Below are 17,697 nucleotides of genomic sequence, written 5' to 3'. Positions count from 1 at the left end.
TTAGAAGAACTTTTTAAAAGTAGTGAACAACAGACAAACACTTGAGGCAGCAGGGTTAAATATGTAATATAGCTGCAACCAAACTGAATGACTCCTCTATAAATACAGAATAGCGCACTAAATATTCAAACAAGACAGTGTTAAAATTACGCACTGTTTTCAGGACGGGTTGAGAAAATCAGCTCAGTTTGTAGAAAGCACTTAAAAAGGAAGCTTGGCAAATAAGTATGTGGATTAACTGGGAACATGCATGTACATGTGTTTTCAAGTGTGTGGCTATGTGTTCATTGTCATTTGTGAATGTGAGTGTGTGTGTGTTCTTTTTTTTAGATTTTCCCCAGGTAGTTTCCTGGCACCACTCCAGTCAGCCCGTTCCTGTCCACAAGCCACCAACCATCTTCCCCTTGCTCCAATACTTGGACCACTTCCCCTCTGCTCACAGTCAGTTCATCCGCATCCTGACCAGTCAATGTAAACAAAGGTGTGTCAGAGATGAATAACATGAACTTATACACTTACACTGGCTTTGTAACATCTTAACAATCAAAGTCATGGTTGTGTGTAATTACCTGTGCAGTATATCCATAAATCACCGCGTAACTTTCTTCATCAGCTGTGAATGTAGCCAGCGATGTGTCTCGCTCGTGGCCTGTTAGTGGTGCATATCCTCCATCTGTAATCTCAACTAAAACAGACAAATGCCCAATGAACCTCGCTTTGTAAAGTATAATACACAGTACTGTACATTGTCCAGTTACATTTCCATCTGTTAGTTCAAGATTCCCTTTACTATTAAAAATAATAAATATTTACATTAAAAATGAACACCTACAAACACTTAAAAAATAAAAAGGTTATTGCACTGAATAAAATACTAAATAGGTCACAATCCATATTGCTCATGAAATTTGTAAATAATACTGCCTGTGTTGCAGATCAGAGAAATAGTTAGTGGTGTGTGTGATTGTTGTTTGCAGCCTAACAGCAGCTGAGCAGAAGTCAACAGGGAGAAAAGGCTATGTGTTCTAATTTATACTTTTACTTATTACTTTCAATCTTCAATCCTATATACAGTACACATCCTATATACATTCCCTTTTGTTACATTTTTATTGCAGATGTGTGCATGTGTATATATATGTATATATATATATATATATATATATATATATATAAATATATACACTGCATGTATATGTATATATAGACTGCATATGGCTTTAATCTGAATTGGCCTAATATTTTAAATGTAAATATTTAAATACTTGCATCACAGCCACCCCACAATAATACAATTCTCAACGGAGCCAGAGACATGCTGATTATTCAGTTGAGCTTCGTATTCAAGAACATTTAAACGTGTAAGATGATGGTGAATGAGTGAGTAGATGTAATACTTACATTCACCAGAAGACATCTGTGATAATCGTGAGTTTGGTGGACTCTCGATGCTGATGTCCACAGGCCTGCAGAGAAGGGGTTCAGGGCACAGCGTGTATGTAAATGAATGTGCATAGCTTGATCACACTCTTATGTATATATATAGATATCTATATAGATATATGTATATATATATATGTATGTATGTATATATATACATAGATATATATATATATATCTATGTATATATATATGTATATATATATATATATATATATACAGTTTACTGTTTAAAGTGATCAAAATACACACAGAGAAAGAAAAGATTAATTAAACAAGACTGCCATAACACTTCTGCCAGATGTATAATTTGTCCTGGCAGGTTTCACTAACAATGCTATTATCTTCTGTTAAATTTCCTCCTGTAGGCTACTTATGTCACACCTCCTCGTTACGTCTTCTACTCCTCTTGCGATAAGAGCTTGGCCATTGCTCTGTGTGGACCTTTCAGCTGAGTAGTAGCTCTCAAACACAATGGGATCTGTGAGAGGAAAGAGGTAAGGACACGCACGGGTAAAAAACTTAGTGACTGCCCAACTATCAGTGTAAATGACATTATTTTGCTGTTGCGCTTCTCTCAGTTGTGGTCTAAGTAGTTGTTTCTGAAGGAAAATGGCTCACCTGGAGGCTTAGATCCTGTGCTTTTTGTCTCTATGAAATAGTTGTTGTCTGCAGTGATGTCACATTGTTCCAGATGTTTCCTCACTTCCTCGTAAAACTGATTTTCAGACAGGAGACATTACATGTGAGATCAGAATTGGCCACTTTTCCTGATCAGGTCAGTAGGTGAAGAGCCCAATCATCTCAACGACTGGAGACTTCTCCTCCTTGCCATAATACATTAATTATATAAATTATGTAATGCAGGCACATTTTTCAAGCATAGTCACCCCCCAATTTAGTGTTAATGTATTAGTTTCAACATTTGCTTTCAACCACATCCTAAGGGGATCATGTCATGTCCGGAAGCTTTCATGGAAATTCCTCTAAAAGTTGTGGACCTCTGGTTGTCTGTGGTGTATGGTGTACTTCATTTAAATTCTATTAACTGCTATTTTACCAGTGGTTGTGCATGTACACCGTGTTATTTAGTAGAATTGTCAAATATCAATACAAAGTTGCTGGTACGGTGCAGATATCAAATCCTCTATTTGATGTATAAATAAATGACGGGAAGTACCACTCACCTCGTCATCATTGACGCACTGCTGGGAGAAATGATTGCAGTGGTCCCAGAGAGCACTTCTTAACATGCTAATGCGATCTCCCTCCATTTGCTGGAGCACCTAAAAGACAAACACAGTCTTTTTATTATATATGTTTCATCTTTACTTTCTATAGTATTATTCCCAGTATAATATGAATAATTGGTTAATGTCTGTAAAGACATGAAAGTTTCCTTGGAACAGTCAGAACAATCTTTTTGCTGGTATTATTATTATTATTGTTATTATTGTTGTTATTTACATGCATTACACATGGCTGAATGGGCAGCCCATGGCCTAGTGGAAAGGGAACTTTGCTTGTAACTGGAGGGTTGCCAATTTGAATCCTGACAGGTCAAGGGCCTCTGAGCAAGTTCCATAATCCCCCATTGATAGGGTAAATTGGATACCCTGGTCGGGTGTGGAGTGGGACAACACATCCACTGTCCTAGTACCAGTAAGGGTGTGTTATGTTATTACATGTTTTTATTTGAATTCATTTATACAAACTCATCAACTTTGCTGACCCAATAATATTGGCTTCACATATGTTTTCATATTTTTTGACCAAACAATAAAAAACGATGAATACAATGACAGAGGAGTGATACTAGAAAAGTATAAAAACACACCCAGTATAAAATAATAAACACATCTACAAACTAATGTGAGAAATAAAAACATGACTAATAAAATAAAAATTGTATCTGTGAAAATGAATGCCAAATTGGGTTTGAATGATTTCCTCAGTTATTTCACATAGATATTTAACACAGTTTGTTGATATGATAATTAAATAATGTCTTATACTTTATTGTCAATATTGACAATTCGGGCTTCCATATGTCCAAAAGTGACAGTAACGGAAAATAAGTCAAAACTCTATAGTGTGTGTGTGAACTATGAGCCTAGCTAGTCTCTGCCTCCTCAGCACGAGCTGAATGATAAATCTAACACACCAAGAGAGGCGGGACTTGTTTGCTGCCAATCATCCGCCGGTCACACTCAAAAGCCGGTGTCATGTTTGAGGCATTTTTACCCTCTCACAGGAAAAGTGTGAGTGTTAAAACACACACATCCCCCACCGCTGGTGAAAGTGTGTGACCAGCAACAGAGACAATAGGAACATTGCCAGCCCACAGTACCTCACATGTGCTTTGATGCGTCTCTGCCCAGTCCTGGCGAACATTTTCGAGCTGAGCGATGTTGTTGGAGTACAGCTTTTCTGTGAGAGATTAGAGAATAGTTATAGGTCAAATTCAAACGCAGCCACAAATACATTTGTTGTTCTTTGTCACACCTGCTTCTTTGGCTGTCTGTCTGCAATGCTTGGCCCTGTGACGTATCTGTGAACACATTATTACACAGGAAGAAAGACTTTATTTTTAGCGCAGTTATTGTGGTATACTTCTTGTATATACATAAGACTGAAAATAATCTTTTATGTTAAGTTTACTGCCTCAGTTAGTCTTACCACAGATGTTTTCCTGCAGCTAGAAACCTAACAAAACTGAAGGTTATGTATTTGCTGGGATGTGGTGCAGAGATTAAAATCCAAAACAAAATGTATTTCTTGTTCACAAACAGGATCATCTGACACTACTACTATACAATAGTATATACTGATGTACCTTTTCAGAGTTTTTGCTTGCTATAGTGGTCTTTTCAGCAACCTGTTCAGCTTCATCTGCCTCCTTGCATCTCAGCTCATAGTTCCTCTTTGACTGACAGAAAGAGAAAGTAAGAGTTGCAGTTTCATCAAAGGCAGAACGAGGATTATTGTGAAATACTAATTCTTTTCCAACCTCCATGGCCTTCTTGAATGACGTAATCTTTTTCTTCTGAACCTTCTCCATGATGCTTTCAAACTATAAGGGGAAACCAAGGAGTCAGAATTGGAGGCTTTCAGACTTTATGCGCGCTGCATATTATGGTATGTTGGACTTATAAGTTCCTAATACACATAAAAAGACAGAGAAAGTCCGACTTCACATTATCATGGAAATCAAACCATATACCCATGTGAAGAATCATCGCCGTGAATTGTCCACACTACCTTCCTCCTCTGCTCTCTCTGACGTTCTCTGAATGTCTCAATCTTTTTCACCTCCTCTTTCAGTATATCAGAAAGTTGGATGTGAAAGTTCCCAATGGTCTCGATTTCTGCAGCCAAAAAAAAAAGGCAAACTGAATCGTTGACATTTGAGAGCACACAAGATTAATAGCAGGAGCATTCAGAGGCTGAGGTGTTTTTTCCACAGAGCCAGTGAGAAACTTACGTCTTTTCAAATGGTCGAAGGACGTTCTCAAAGTGCTGGAAATAAGATAATATGATCAGAGATAATTCAGTGTTGTAAGTGTAGTGTGTAAAGATTCTGTCTTTTTGGTCATGGCTGTTTGTCTGTTAATCAAGATTATGGCCCTTGAAAGAAAGGATTAGATCTGGGTTATGCACCAGATATGGATTCTTTTTATATTTTAAATTGTTAGCCTTGGTGGAGGTTTGCACTCTGAGTGCTTTCTCTAGGTTTGGTTGTAGTTTCTGTCGTTGCTACTTAAACAGAAGCAGTCGGAAGCAGAAGCAACACACACACACACGCACACACACACACACGCACGCACGCACACAGTCTATATGAAGACGCAGTCAGGTCCTGACGACCATTGAATTCAGTATTAAACATCTTAATCTTACCACAATTTTTTTTTTTACATAATATATTATGTAAAAAAACACATTAAGTATATTATACTTAAGTTCCAACTGTCTATCCATTTAATACATGACTTTAATGTGACTGAGGCAAAGCACTTACTTGATCTCTGCTTGTCCTCCAGCTTTGCGAGCGATTGTCACCAGCTCCTTCCCATACTTTTCCTCTGCTAGTGCCCTGTGCATTATGAACACACACATACATCATTTATTTAACCTGTAATTGAAGTTGAAAAAGGGAGCAGTAACAAATGCGGATGAAATGCTCGTCATTGGGTGAGGCCAACTACATGTAATTACAATTAACTGCCACATGAGATCACCAATATTTGAAGATTTTGTTTTTAAAAACATATTAAACATCTCATGGTGCCAACTTTTATCAAATCTCAGTGGTTTTATTCTTTTTGTCACAACCACAGATCACATGTGGTTTACACATTTGGTTTCAACCTCATCTTTAGAAGCTCCTCCATGTCTTTGCACATTTGCCTTCCGTCTCGTAACCTTTGGATCACAGCGTCATATCCAGCATGACAAGTGAAATCCGACCCCTGCATTGAGAAGACATGGAAAAAAAAATTGCTGTAATAAACAACATTGCGAAACAGCCATTGCGACATTGACATATGGTTGTGTCAATCCTGGACTCACTGTGGTCAAAATGCAGAACTATACTTGCAAAATATACTTATAGAAACCATGGCAACTAAACTCTTCACTTCATCGAGTTGCTCATATATACTTCTTAGAGTAGATAAGATACTGTAGATGTCAGGTTGGACTACAAATGTGCAGAATATATTTGAAGGGTATAATATGACGTAAAATGAAAAGTGATCAATACATGGAAAAATATGTTAAAGCGTTATTTTATATTAAGTTTTTCACAGCAACATTATTATAGTGACACCAAAGTTATGTGGACTGAGTTATCATTTAAAATAAAGTGTATATGGCAAATTTGGTTTTAGGATAAGTATATAATGGATCATTATAATTGAGTTCAGTTGAGAATTAAAACTTATTAAGCTTGACTGCAATTATTGCATAGTTGTTGTTGTTTTTTTTTTATATAAGAACAACTTCACCAGAGCATAAAACTGCAGAAGCAAACTTACCCAGAAAGCGTCTTTAAACAGCAGCACTTCCATTTTAGCTGTTACTTCCTTGAAAGGAGCACAGTTGTTTGCTCTCAATGAACTTCCCTTGTAGAATTTAAATGTAAAACTAAATGCTGACCATTAGCTTCAATGAAGTTGTCTCAGGTCAGGTGACTCTAGCCGAGTGAGCTGTGTTTTAAAGCGTGAGCTGCCCAAATGACAGTTAGTCATTTTAAATGAGGAAGAGTTTGTGTCCCATGATGTCACTGACCACAGAAGGTTCAGTCCTTATGAGGCAGTTACTCTTTTGTTGTCACTTAATGAACTAGACAGTGTGTTTTCTGTAAAGATTCTTCAACAGTGTATGAGATACATCATTTACATATACCTGCCTGAAGATAATGGAGTGCATGTACATAATGATTGGTTTGATCCATAAAAGTGATGAGCTAATACTGACATAAAGTACATTACAATATGTGACTGTTTAGTGTTCAATAGCAAAATGTTATGAAACCAGGATGTCACCAGCAATATGTAAACAACACATTTTCACAAGCATTACATATATTACATTACATGTGTCATACTACCATAATTCTTTTAATTTGACCTCAGAAAACTGGAAATGTCACATTTTCTTCCCTTTACCCTTTTTGCACCATAGTTTGTTAGACTGGCACCTTTTTGACACTTGACTGGTTCAATGGTGTAAAGCCCAACACCATGTCGCTGCTGTGGGAGCATGTTGGTTTTAAGCCAGATCATTAATAAGAGTTGTGTGTGTTTAATTGTATGTCAAAGGTCAAGGACCAATCTCACCCACCAGGTTCATCCCAGCAGTTACAGAAACTATATGTTTGATTCCCCTGAATGTTTGTATTCGTATTACATTTGGATTAGGCTTATAGTATAATTACAATTGTACAATTTACTCACATTGGTGTAATTGAGTAGGTTTTTTGTGTACTTTTTTAAATAAATCAGGCACCGGAATCTTTGGCAGTGAATGATGAGGACAGATGAATTGGCGCTAATTATGGTCCCCAAGTGGGGTGACTGATATGTTGTGTTTACATATTTAATTTAGTTTGCCTTTAAATAAAAAACAATTTTTTTAACTTTTAAACTGTTTTACCTTTTAGACCAGTATACTTGTAAAATCAAAATAGTGGTACTTTTACTTGTGAGTGTCACACTGACCATTATTCTATTTCTGTTTGTTTTTCTTACTATGTCTGAAACAATGCACCAATTACCAATATCACTAAAGTTGTTTTATTTGTTACTTGAGAACATTTTATTCAGCAGATATTGTGTGTGTTCCTTACCTGTGCTGACCACAAGAGGGCGACATAGACCACTGTAAAACCCCTCAAGCATCAAACCCTACTATCACAGAGTTAGTAGGTCTCAAATGTCCATGTACGGGGGTCAGTCATGAAATCCACAATCTCTCCACCTTGCTGAGATGAAAACAAATCTGTGCCTCTGTCACCTCGCAGATGGAGGCATGTCAGTGAGCACAGAGACACTTTCTATTGATTTTCAAAGTGACGAGAAGGACAGACTGGGCTCTCTCTCACCAGTTGCTCACTGGGTTGTGTGAAAATCTTTGGCTCTCTCACAGAGCTGGGGATCATTCTGTCACACACCTACTGTAACAGCATGTTAAAGGGACAGTGCAGATCAATATGGTCAATAGAAAATGAAGTATTTGGTCTATTTCACAGAGTATTTTTGTGCAATAGACACACATGTTGGAATAATTGATTGGACATTTAAAATCTGATAAGCACATATATGTAAGGTCAGTGTCACTGCCCTGTTTAAACCATATACAATAACTCCAAAACAGCAGCTTTTCCTGGTTTAAGTTTATTAGTTTGCTATTTAAGTTTAAGAAGAAATGGAGTTTTCTTAATCCTCAAGGAAGTGTTAGGATTAAACAGTGTGAGGTGGAGAGACAATGTGAACACGTGAGAGAAACATTTTCCTTTTCAACTTTTATATTGTTATTTTGTCTTTAATTGTATTTGATCTTTTATGACATATATGCCCCTTTCACCTTTCCGTTGGTCTTGCTTCCACCTTTTCATTTCCATGCATCCCGTTCATCATGCTTTATCAGAAGCCACGCGTTTCAAGTTGACGTCCTTTGAGACTGGTCGTCTTTGGGTTGAAAGGGGTAAAATTGAGCTTTCCCACTTGGAAAAAAAAAGATAATCCTGCCAGACCGAGGTTTACAAGTTTTCATATTGAGATGACTGAATCAGTAGTGCTTGGCCTTCACTGTGACCCCGTTCGAGGCCTCTAATGGAGGGACAAGCTCTGGGAATCAGCTGTGCTTCCCTGGTCTGAGCACACAATCACACACCAGGGTTGCAGCACACTTACACACATCTTACCCTCCTCTTCGTCTCGCTCCCTCCCTCTCACTTGCCCAGAGTGGCAGTTATTGAACTGTGACAAACGAGCCGTGTCAGACCAGCCCCCCTACCTGGGGGATTCACTAAATGACCTTTCCATTACCCAACCACTGCTGTATTCCCCCTCCTTAGATAGAGTTACACATACAGCCACACAGCCCATTTGCCAGGACCGGTGTCACTGTCGCTGCCGTTAGCCACTGCATCTTTCTGTGTGTTTTTAAAACCTTTTGTTTTATTTTATTTTATTTTAAGGCAGCAGATTACTTTAACTGCAACATATGCAAGTTCAGCTGTGGGGTCTGGCCCAAGAGACATGTTGTGCCTGGCTGCAGAGTTACTGTAACTGCTTTTCACTGATCCCCTGCTGACCAGTGGTACCAGTCCTGAACTTTCCCAGATACTTTAGGGGACGAGAAATACAGAGGAGCATTGAAGGGATTAGAGGAGGGCAAAGGTTAAAAGTGGATGAGGAGTTCAGATAGCAAGAGGGGAGAAGGAAGGCTAAGGTGATGCTAAAAAAGAGAGAGGGACGGAGGTGATCTGAGGGAACAACGTGCAGGATCAGAGGAAATTAGAGGAAGCGAAGGTGAGAGGATTCAAAGTCAAAGGAGCAGGATAGAGAGCAGAGCTTAGACGACTTCTTCTGACTGCTGGAGAGGAATGCAGTGAATTGAGTCCTTGGCTGCATTAGTGGGAACCTGTTAGGAAGCTGACAGATGGGGAGCTAATGGTGTGTAGGCACAGGGGCAGGGACTGTAGTTGCTAGTGAGACAATCTGTAGTGGCTGTCACAATACAGCTGAAAACCAACAGCTGAGAGCAGCAGTGGTAGAGGAGGAGGAGGAGGAGGAGGAGGAGGAGCACAATCACACTGGCCACAGAGAGTGCAGAGCTGGGGGGCCTTTCTCACGTTTGAACTACATCTCACTTCAAATGGAATATTTATTAGCAGTCTAAATCCCTATTACTGCTCACAACTCCTACTTGAATCAATCTGATTGTGTGTGTGTGTGTGTGTGTGTGTGTGTGTGTTATTCCCTGATGTGATTCTCCGGACACTGGGATGAAAGCAGAATGGAAACACACATCGTGGTTGCTATGTTGGTGTGTCTCTCCCTTGGTATAAATATTTGATGAGCATGGATGGCACATAATGCAGTCATGACTATGTTCCTGTTTGTTTGATGATTTTTAAATGAGCGCATTCACACAGAATGTCTGCGTGTGTGTGTGTGTGTGAGTTTATATTGTGGTGAAAATATGTGGGGAAAGTATTGCGTCTGCGAGGTGAGTTGATGTGAACTGGTGGTGACCCCTGTGAAAGGGGTGCGTGCCACAGGCAATTCCCCCACCGCCTCTCTGCTCTCCTCTCCCCTCACATGGTTCCTTTAGCAGATTTGGATGTTGGTGTCACAGCAATTAGCCTAGCGGCCAGTCTCTCTGTTGGGACACACTCTGTCCTCCTCATTTGAAAAAATGATAATGACAATTTTCTTACATGTTTCTCACTTATTTTCCAACCCCAGCCGTCTCCCTGTGTCATCATCTCCTCCTCTCACTCTCCCTGTCCTCTCCTCTTTCTCTATCTCCCACTCCAGCCTGTGTGCATGTGTCTAGTCCAGCCAGTGTCTTGTGACCTTGCATTTTGCCATCTCCTGCTTGTGTGTGTGTGCACAGATGTGGGTACCTGTGTATTGTACTGCGTGTGTGTGTGTTGTGAAGTCAGTAGAAGAAGACTAAGTGGTTTCTTCCAGATTCTGCTTGAGTTCACTAGTTCTGTGATCCAGGCCACAAGGGGAGTCAGAGTGTGGCCACATGCAGGCCCCACACCAGCTCCACTCTTTGCTTTGTTGTTGTTGTTTTCTTCAAAGAGTACAAACAGGCTGAGGGCATGTGGAGGTTTAGTGTGTGCACTTGTGTGTGTGTGTAGGTTTAAAAGCCTGTTAAGTGGAAAAGTGGACTGTTGTTTGACAAACTGATTAAAGGTGTCAGGTTCCATTTTTGAGTGTCAAGTATTTTTCATACACATATGAACTTGCTGACAAAATAAATGAAACATGGACTTACACTTGAGATACTTGCCATCTTTGTCATCTTTGTCCAGTCCTCGACGAGTCTCTGCTTAACTTACAGGACTGGTGTGAACTGGTTTTCTGATCAAAGTTAAAACTGGACCACTAATCTGTAACTTAAAAAGATATGACTGTGATTATGATAGATTTTTACTCACAAAATGAGCAGACTCTCCTGAATTATGCTGAATAAAGAAGGGTCAAAATCAAATTAGCATTATTCATATTAAAAATCTGTGTATGTCCTTCAGTGGGAAGTTTAAGATCTTATTTCTCGCTGTGTTTCATCCTTCTCCATACATTGTTCTGCATGGACGCTGTTGTAACACTGGGCACATGTTGATTTGACCCTCAGGACAATGCACGTAGTAAACAGTAGGTGGTGCTGTTGAATTTTTAAATTTGTTCAGATGTTGGATGGCTCATCCATTTCCATTGTCATATTCCTTTTGTTATTTTCTTAGGTCTAACAGATAGAGACAAGACCTTCTGAGTATCACCTGTCAGTTTGTGATTACTGCATGTCTGCAGTGTCTTGTACTGTTTCCTGATAACTACTAAAAAGAAGGGTTAACAGGACCCTAAGGCGCAAACATGCAAATAACTTTTGTTTATTTCTTATATTTGCGACTTTCTATAACGAGAGAAAGAACAGTTGAGTTCCCCGACTTTTTCTCTGTGGTGCACTGATGTGCACCGGTGATTTGGAGGTGTTTACAGACGTAGGACATCTACAATGTGACAGTTTGTCTTTGATCCTATGTGTTGCTGTGAATGGCACAAGGTTGGTTGTTGGCAATCCATCAGACATTTTACTGCCGTGGTAAAACTGAGGACAGCACAGGTTACACTTTACAGTATTACAGCAGGGAGAAAATGATTAGCTAAGGGCTCCTTCTCTTTACCTTTGTCACATGCAGGCCTATTGCTTTTCCTTTATCTGGTCTGTTACCACAAAGATCTATATGACGCAACAGCTAATGCATAATGAATGGTGCATGTTTGATGGCAGCAATGTGCATAATATATTGACTATATTGAGTATGTTCTGTAGTGATTCTGCATAATCGCTCACAGTCAACGGATTATGTTCATGTGTGACTACTGTATATCTCAGTTTAATTTACGATTATTTAACATTACATTTGTACCGACTAGGAGTGGTGTAGGAAGAGGAAGTAAATATTAGAAATTATTTTGTATCTATATTGAGGCTGTTGATTTTATTAAAGGCTACATAGATTAAATAGGCTATTCTCATCCAAAATTCACTGGGTTTATGGTAGATTATATGAACTAGTGCTGCAGTACCTGTTCCAGATTAGCCTGTGTATTTTTGTGATTAGCAGATGAGTGGAATATTTCTCGGCACTCTGCTGTGAAGCGGCTGTTTGTTATTAAATCATCCGTTGCATTTCTACCAATATCTTTTGTGTTTTCGATCCAAACAAACCACACGATGGTGGCCTTAGTAATTCACCCGCCAAGTCTGAAGCTTGTCAAACAACCCGTTGAACAGTTATGTGATTAACAGACAGACGGTCCTTGCATTCGTTTTAGTCCTGCTGCTCAAAGTCTCTGAGTTTCCATCATCATCTCACACCGTGCTACTCACTCCTGACAGAAACAAGAAGTCAAATGTCCAAAATCAAAATTCAAACATTCATTTCAACAAGATCATTTTGTTAATTTGAGTGTGGCTTCATCCAGGCGTGATCCGTTATGCAGGCCGGCAGGCAGGCCCAGGTATCGCAGTTACAGTGGTGTTGTGCTATGCGGTGGTGTGCATGATTATCGACCAGCGTGTCATGCCGGATAAGGCCCAGTGTGCCTCTGTTGACTGCTTTGCGGTCAGCACTGCAGGGAGCAGGATTGTGGTTAGCATACAGACAGCCAAGGCTGTGTAAGAAGATCAGCTGTGTGTGTGTGTGTGTGTGTGTGTGTGTGTGTGTGTGTGTGTGTGTGTGTGTGTGTGTGTGTGCGTGTGTGTGTGTGTGTTATTAGTCTTCTACTTTTAATGTGCCCTTTCTCTGTATTTTTGTGCTTTGTACCACTGTGCTTACGATCATTTTGTACTTTTCTACCTTTTTCTACGTACTTTTTCTTTTGTTCTGAATAATAATATATAACAATAATAATATATTGTTGTAATATAATAATAACAATAATAATAATGTAACACAGTGTATCTGTATAGGGACAAACAAACATGTCATCAACATGGACATCTATCATTGTCTCCTTGGCATTGAATACACAACTAAATACGTCTTCACAGACATGGAATGACTTTCCCTACCAGTTTGTGATTGTATTTATTTTTTTATTCTCTGCAAACAGACACACACAAACACACATGCAGCAGCAGTGACCACCGAGCAGATGCATGCAGGAGTTGGGCCCCATGGCTGAAGCTACTAATGGAAGGCTCTCGTAAATGGCACGGAGCTTTGCAGAAATGAAGCGTTTGCCATGCTCTGATTCTTCCCTGCCCTGATGGTAGCAAAGTTCCAGAGAGCTTCATCAATTCTTCATGGGGCCGAGCACTAAACACAAACAATATCTGACGTAGATTTGCCACAGGCATGCTCCGAGCACCCTAGGCCTCCTCTTTCTCTGTCCTCTCTTAGTATGTTTTGCAAGCTTGAGTAGGTCTGATACAGTCGTGCCAGATTGGGGACATCTTCCTCAACATCAAGTCGATTGTTTGATGTAACGTGTTTAACCTTGACTTTGTTTGATTCTTGTCATGACACACTGGAACTATTGATTGTGGTTTTGTTTGTGTTATTACACTTTTGCTGGGCTTTGTTCCACACAAAGGCGGACACAGAATAGCATTGCCTGTTTACAACATGCCATTTGATAGTATAGTGGTAAAGTATTAGAATATTGAGTATGAAATTATTTTGAATTTGATGTACACCCTCAATTCTAAAGATTTTTGCATGGTTACAGTTGACATAATATGTGTTTTATTTGTGTCATTTATTTTTAATAGCATTCAGTGTTTTAATAACATCAGCACAAAATGTTGGCTTTATCTCAGTCATGCCTCCGTCAATATATCTTCCTGAGACATTCGCGTCATGTTTAATGAATTTGTTTGAATAACACAGAGAGCCTTTTAACCCAGAGTATTAATGACTAATTTGTTTTTGCTTTTGTTTTTGTCAAACACTCCCACAGAACCTTGATTTATGCCACTTCATTTTTTATAGAACATGAGGCACTCCTCCCTGTCTTGCAAATGAACCCATCATTTGTTGCCAAACACATTTGGGCCAGAATCCAACAAACTTGTCTACTCCTGAGCGCTAATTGGGTAGATTAGTTTATGAAGGGTTTACGTATTACTTGCCATCCCAGTAACATACAGCTGTAGGGTGAAAAATAGATTGATTTCAAGTCTCCTGTGGTGATTTCACTCATTTGTCTCTGCTGTTGAGGAGTGTGGTGAGATCACACGTGTAGGTCATTCATTTTCTCGCATGAAGGAACCTCTCTTACTCAGCTTATGTGAAGGCTCTTAGTCACTCTACTACAGGACAGTATTATGCAAATGTGAATTGTTTACTTAGTGGATAACATGGAAGAACCTTTTTTTTTTTAAAGAATAATTACATTTATCCTTATGGCCTTCTGTCCATTAATGGTCCCAATTATCCTTTGTGGGTCCAGGGGAGACTTGGGGCCCAGCTGACACTGGGGAGAGGCAGGATACACACCGAAGAGGTCATCAGTTAAAAACATGGCCAAAATACAGACCCAATGACCCTTGTCACCCCTTGTGCGTGTATATGGTGTCCTGATTATTTTTAAATGTAGATATTTCGGGGACACACTGAGAACTATGCTATTTTTCAAATGAACTGAATTTGGACTAAAACTAACATTGTGTGGTCTGTAGTGTAGCTGCTGTGGCCCCCACACTTTCTCGGCGTGGCTCCTCATTTATTACCTGATGAGAGCTCACTGGCATGGCCCTCATCCCACTGTTAACCAGCATCCATAATAAGGAGCACAGTGGTGTAGACATCTTTCACTAGTTGACTTGTCATTAACTAAAAGCATTGTGGAGCTTTACTCCCAATTACCACTCCTCTCACTGCTCACATAAATCACACATTGTCGTCTTTCATGAGCTGCACTCTTGTCTTGATTTTCTCTCTCTCTCCCTCCAGCCGGCCGCTGCTCGCTCGCCCACTTCACTCACGTTCGCTGCGCCACAGGAGACATCTCTGAGTAGCATACACTGTGGATGTTAGTGCCTTTATGAGCAGGGGTAACTTTACCTCCCAACCTGTCCTCTTTTATATTGAATGCAAACAGTGGTTTGATTGCAGGAAGTTTAGGCAAGAGCAACAACAGAAACCTCATCGTTTAAGCTGTTATGATCTTTTAATGGTCTTCCATTACTGTATCGTTATCCTGTAAGCCAGCAGTCACTGCCGTGGGCTCTGGCTTTGATATCACTTTCATTAAAAGGAGGCCAGCATCATTTGTAGTGGCATCTAAGTCATTTGTTGAGGGTGTGTGAATATATGTGTGTGTGTTTATAAAGGAGATGAGCTGAGGTGCTGTGTATTTTTATCTGGATCATCGATCTGTTTCAACCTTCCCTTCTCTGCTCCTGGGTGTAGAAGCCTTGACCTTCAGTGTGGGAGGTATCAGTGAGCCATGTGACCTCCGCTCTGGGCCACTGCTGCTACACCACTCTCTCACACTCACAGGCAAATACACCTGCTTGCAAATGCCAAAAAGACTCTAATCATAGATTACAATAACAACAGAAGATGTAGGAAAGTCTGTATTTACGGTGTAAAGTTCCCTATTTAGCCATCGGTCCACACTGGATTACATTTGCTGCACATGCAGAAGAGTGTCCGTTGCTTCCTTTCTCCCTTTTCACATCAAAACTCACACACACACACACACACACACACACACAGAAGGGTCAGGGTCTCGAAACACAAGATTTCTGTTGTCTTTGTTTGTCGTCAGCACCTTCTCAGGCGGTTGAGGTTTCGCCTTATCCGGAATCAGCCAAGTGCTGCAAGGAGGTACGTCTGTGTGTGTGTTTGCGTATCAGAGACTATGTGTAAGGTATTGTGTGTCTAAGTGTGCACAGGGTGAGAAAGGCTGTGTGTGTGTGTGTATGTGCTGAGGAGAAGGTGGAGGGCTCAGTAGCTGCTGGGGCCTGTATTGATGTCCGCTGTCTCCCCCCCAAGGCCCAGCACTGTGGGATAGTGTGTCAGTAGGACAAAGACATGGCGCCATCCGTCCTGCTCTACGGGCCAGTAACTAGAATTAATTACAAACCAATCGAATCCGCTGCAGCCAATTGGTAAACTAATTGGTAATTTCAGCTGTCCATCTAGTCATGGATGTGCTGTGGCCACTGGGGCTGGTGTTTGAGGTGGGGGCCTCTCAGGTACACTTTTGTAGAAGTACAGTCCACTGCGTTGTTACAGAATCACTGAAATATGAGTTCGATTTGTTTGTAACTCTGCATTTAAAGGTCCAGTATGTAATATTTTAGGAATAAATGTATATACATACAATATATTACCTATTAATTTGTATGTAAAGTATGAAATAGTTTGGTTTTCAAAGCCTTAAATACACATTTAATATGTACTTCAGGCAAAGACCTTGTAGGCTGCCACCATGGTTCTACAGTGACCCAAATGATGAAGCAAAGCAAATGACAAAGAAAGGCTCTGCCCAACCGGATGAATTGACCAATGAAGAAGAAACAGGAAACTGGGAGAGTGGAAAAATGTAAGGAGGGTGTCGAGAAAGAAGGTTTGCGTCATTTCTAGTATGTGAAGGCCACTATAGTTCCCTGATACACTTTGTGATGAAATGTGTGAGTGGAGGAGTCGTCTATTTGTTACAATCCGTGTTCTATATTAGATATTTCCCCTTCATTGACAGAGATCAATGAAGTTTTTCTTATATATAAGATGGCAGTCGACTAAATCCCTAAGAGTCCCCCACCACAGTGTGACTCCAGGGTCCAAAGGGAGATTTGAGTTGTGATTGCACTGTTGTTTCATCTTCATCACTTACACAGGAGCGCAATAGTAAAAGGTGGTAGCCATCAACAATGCCGTGTCAGTGTAATACCTTCATATTGTTTTGAATAAGACAAGGATGGAGTAAGTGCTTGTGTTACCTGGTTAATGGCTACACTTGCCAAGTGGCTGGCTTTGGAGGTGATTGGCTACAATCACAATTTGTCCCCAATTTGCAAGTTACTTTTAAGTAACAGCATTATTTGTTTAGCTTTATCCGAATTTGATTACCCTAAATGCATGTTAATATCAGGTGTGAATGGGGAAAAAAAAAACTGACGATGCCTGGGCTCAGAGGCAAAACAAGCTGAATGATTCAAATGTTACCCCCCGTCCTTTGACCCCCCCTTACCAGGAGGGTAGTAGCAAATAACTCAAGAGAGGTGTATATGTTCAGATGTTTGATCATTGGAGAGGAATTTCGGTTTAAACCTAAACTGACCCCTTAAATGGGAATATATGCCCTCTTATAATTTGGGTGAACTAACCCTTTTAAAATGTTCTGGACTCTTCTGAGTAATATCTTATTTAAACAGCAAGCACTGAGCAGGACATGCTCCACTGGCCCTTGTCTGCTTGTTGGCTGTGTTGTAGAAGTGGTGGACGTGAGGTTCAGGTTACAGCACGCTCCGATGTGGCTTGGTAATGTGGGA

The 17,697-nt window shown here is 40.1% G+C and overlaps 1 protein-coding gene across 1 annotated transcript; it reads right to left on the bottom strand.

Moving 5' to 3' along the window:
• Positions 1–41: 41 nt before the first annotated feature.
• LOC122772574 (proline-serine-threonine phosphatase-interacting protein 1-like) lies at positions 42–6,696 on the bottom strand. Its single transcript, XM_044030746.1, has 15 exons — positions 6,480–6,696; positions 5,812–5,912; positions 5,462–5,536; positions 4,925–4,959; positions 4,702–4,808; positions 4,451–4,513; positions 4,277–4,369; positions 3,946–3,991; positions 3,791–3,870; positions 2,628–2,726; positions 2,062–2,158; positions 1,825–1,921; positions 1,402–1,466; positions 570–685; positions 42–458 (listed from the first exon to the last, which is right to left on the bottom strand). Exons 1-15 carry the CDS (start codon positions 6,510–6,512, stop codon positions 327–329), a joined length of 1,239 nt encoding a protein of 412 aa, XP_043886681.1. The 5' UTR covers positions 6,513–6,696; the 3' UTR covers positions 42–326.
• Between the last annotated feature and the right edge of the window lie 11,001 nt (positions 6,697–17,697).

This window comes from Solea senegalensis, linkage group LG7 (assembly GCF_019176455.1).
Source record: "Solea senegalensis isolate Sse05_10M linkage group LG7, IFAPA_SoseM_1, whole genome shotgun sequence".
NCBI lineage: Eukaryota > Metazoa > Chordata > Actinopteri > Pleuronectiformes > Soleidae > Solea > Solea senegalensis.
This window is presented reverse-complemented; position numbering and strand designations above follow the sequence as displayed.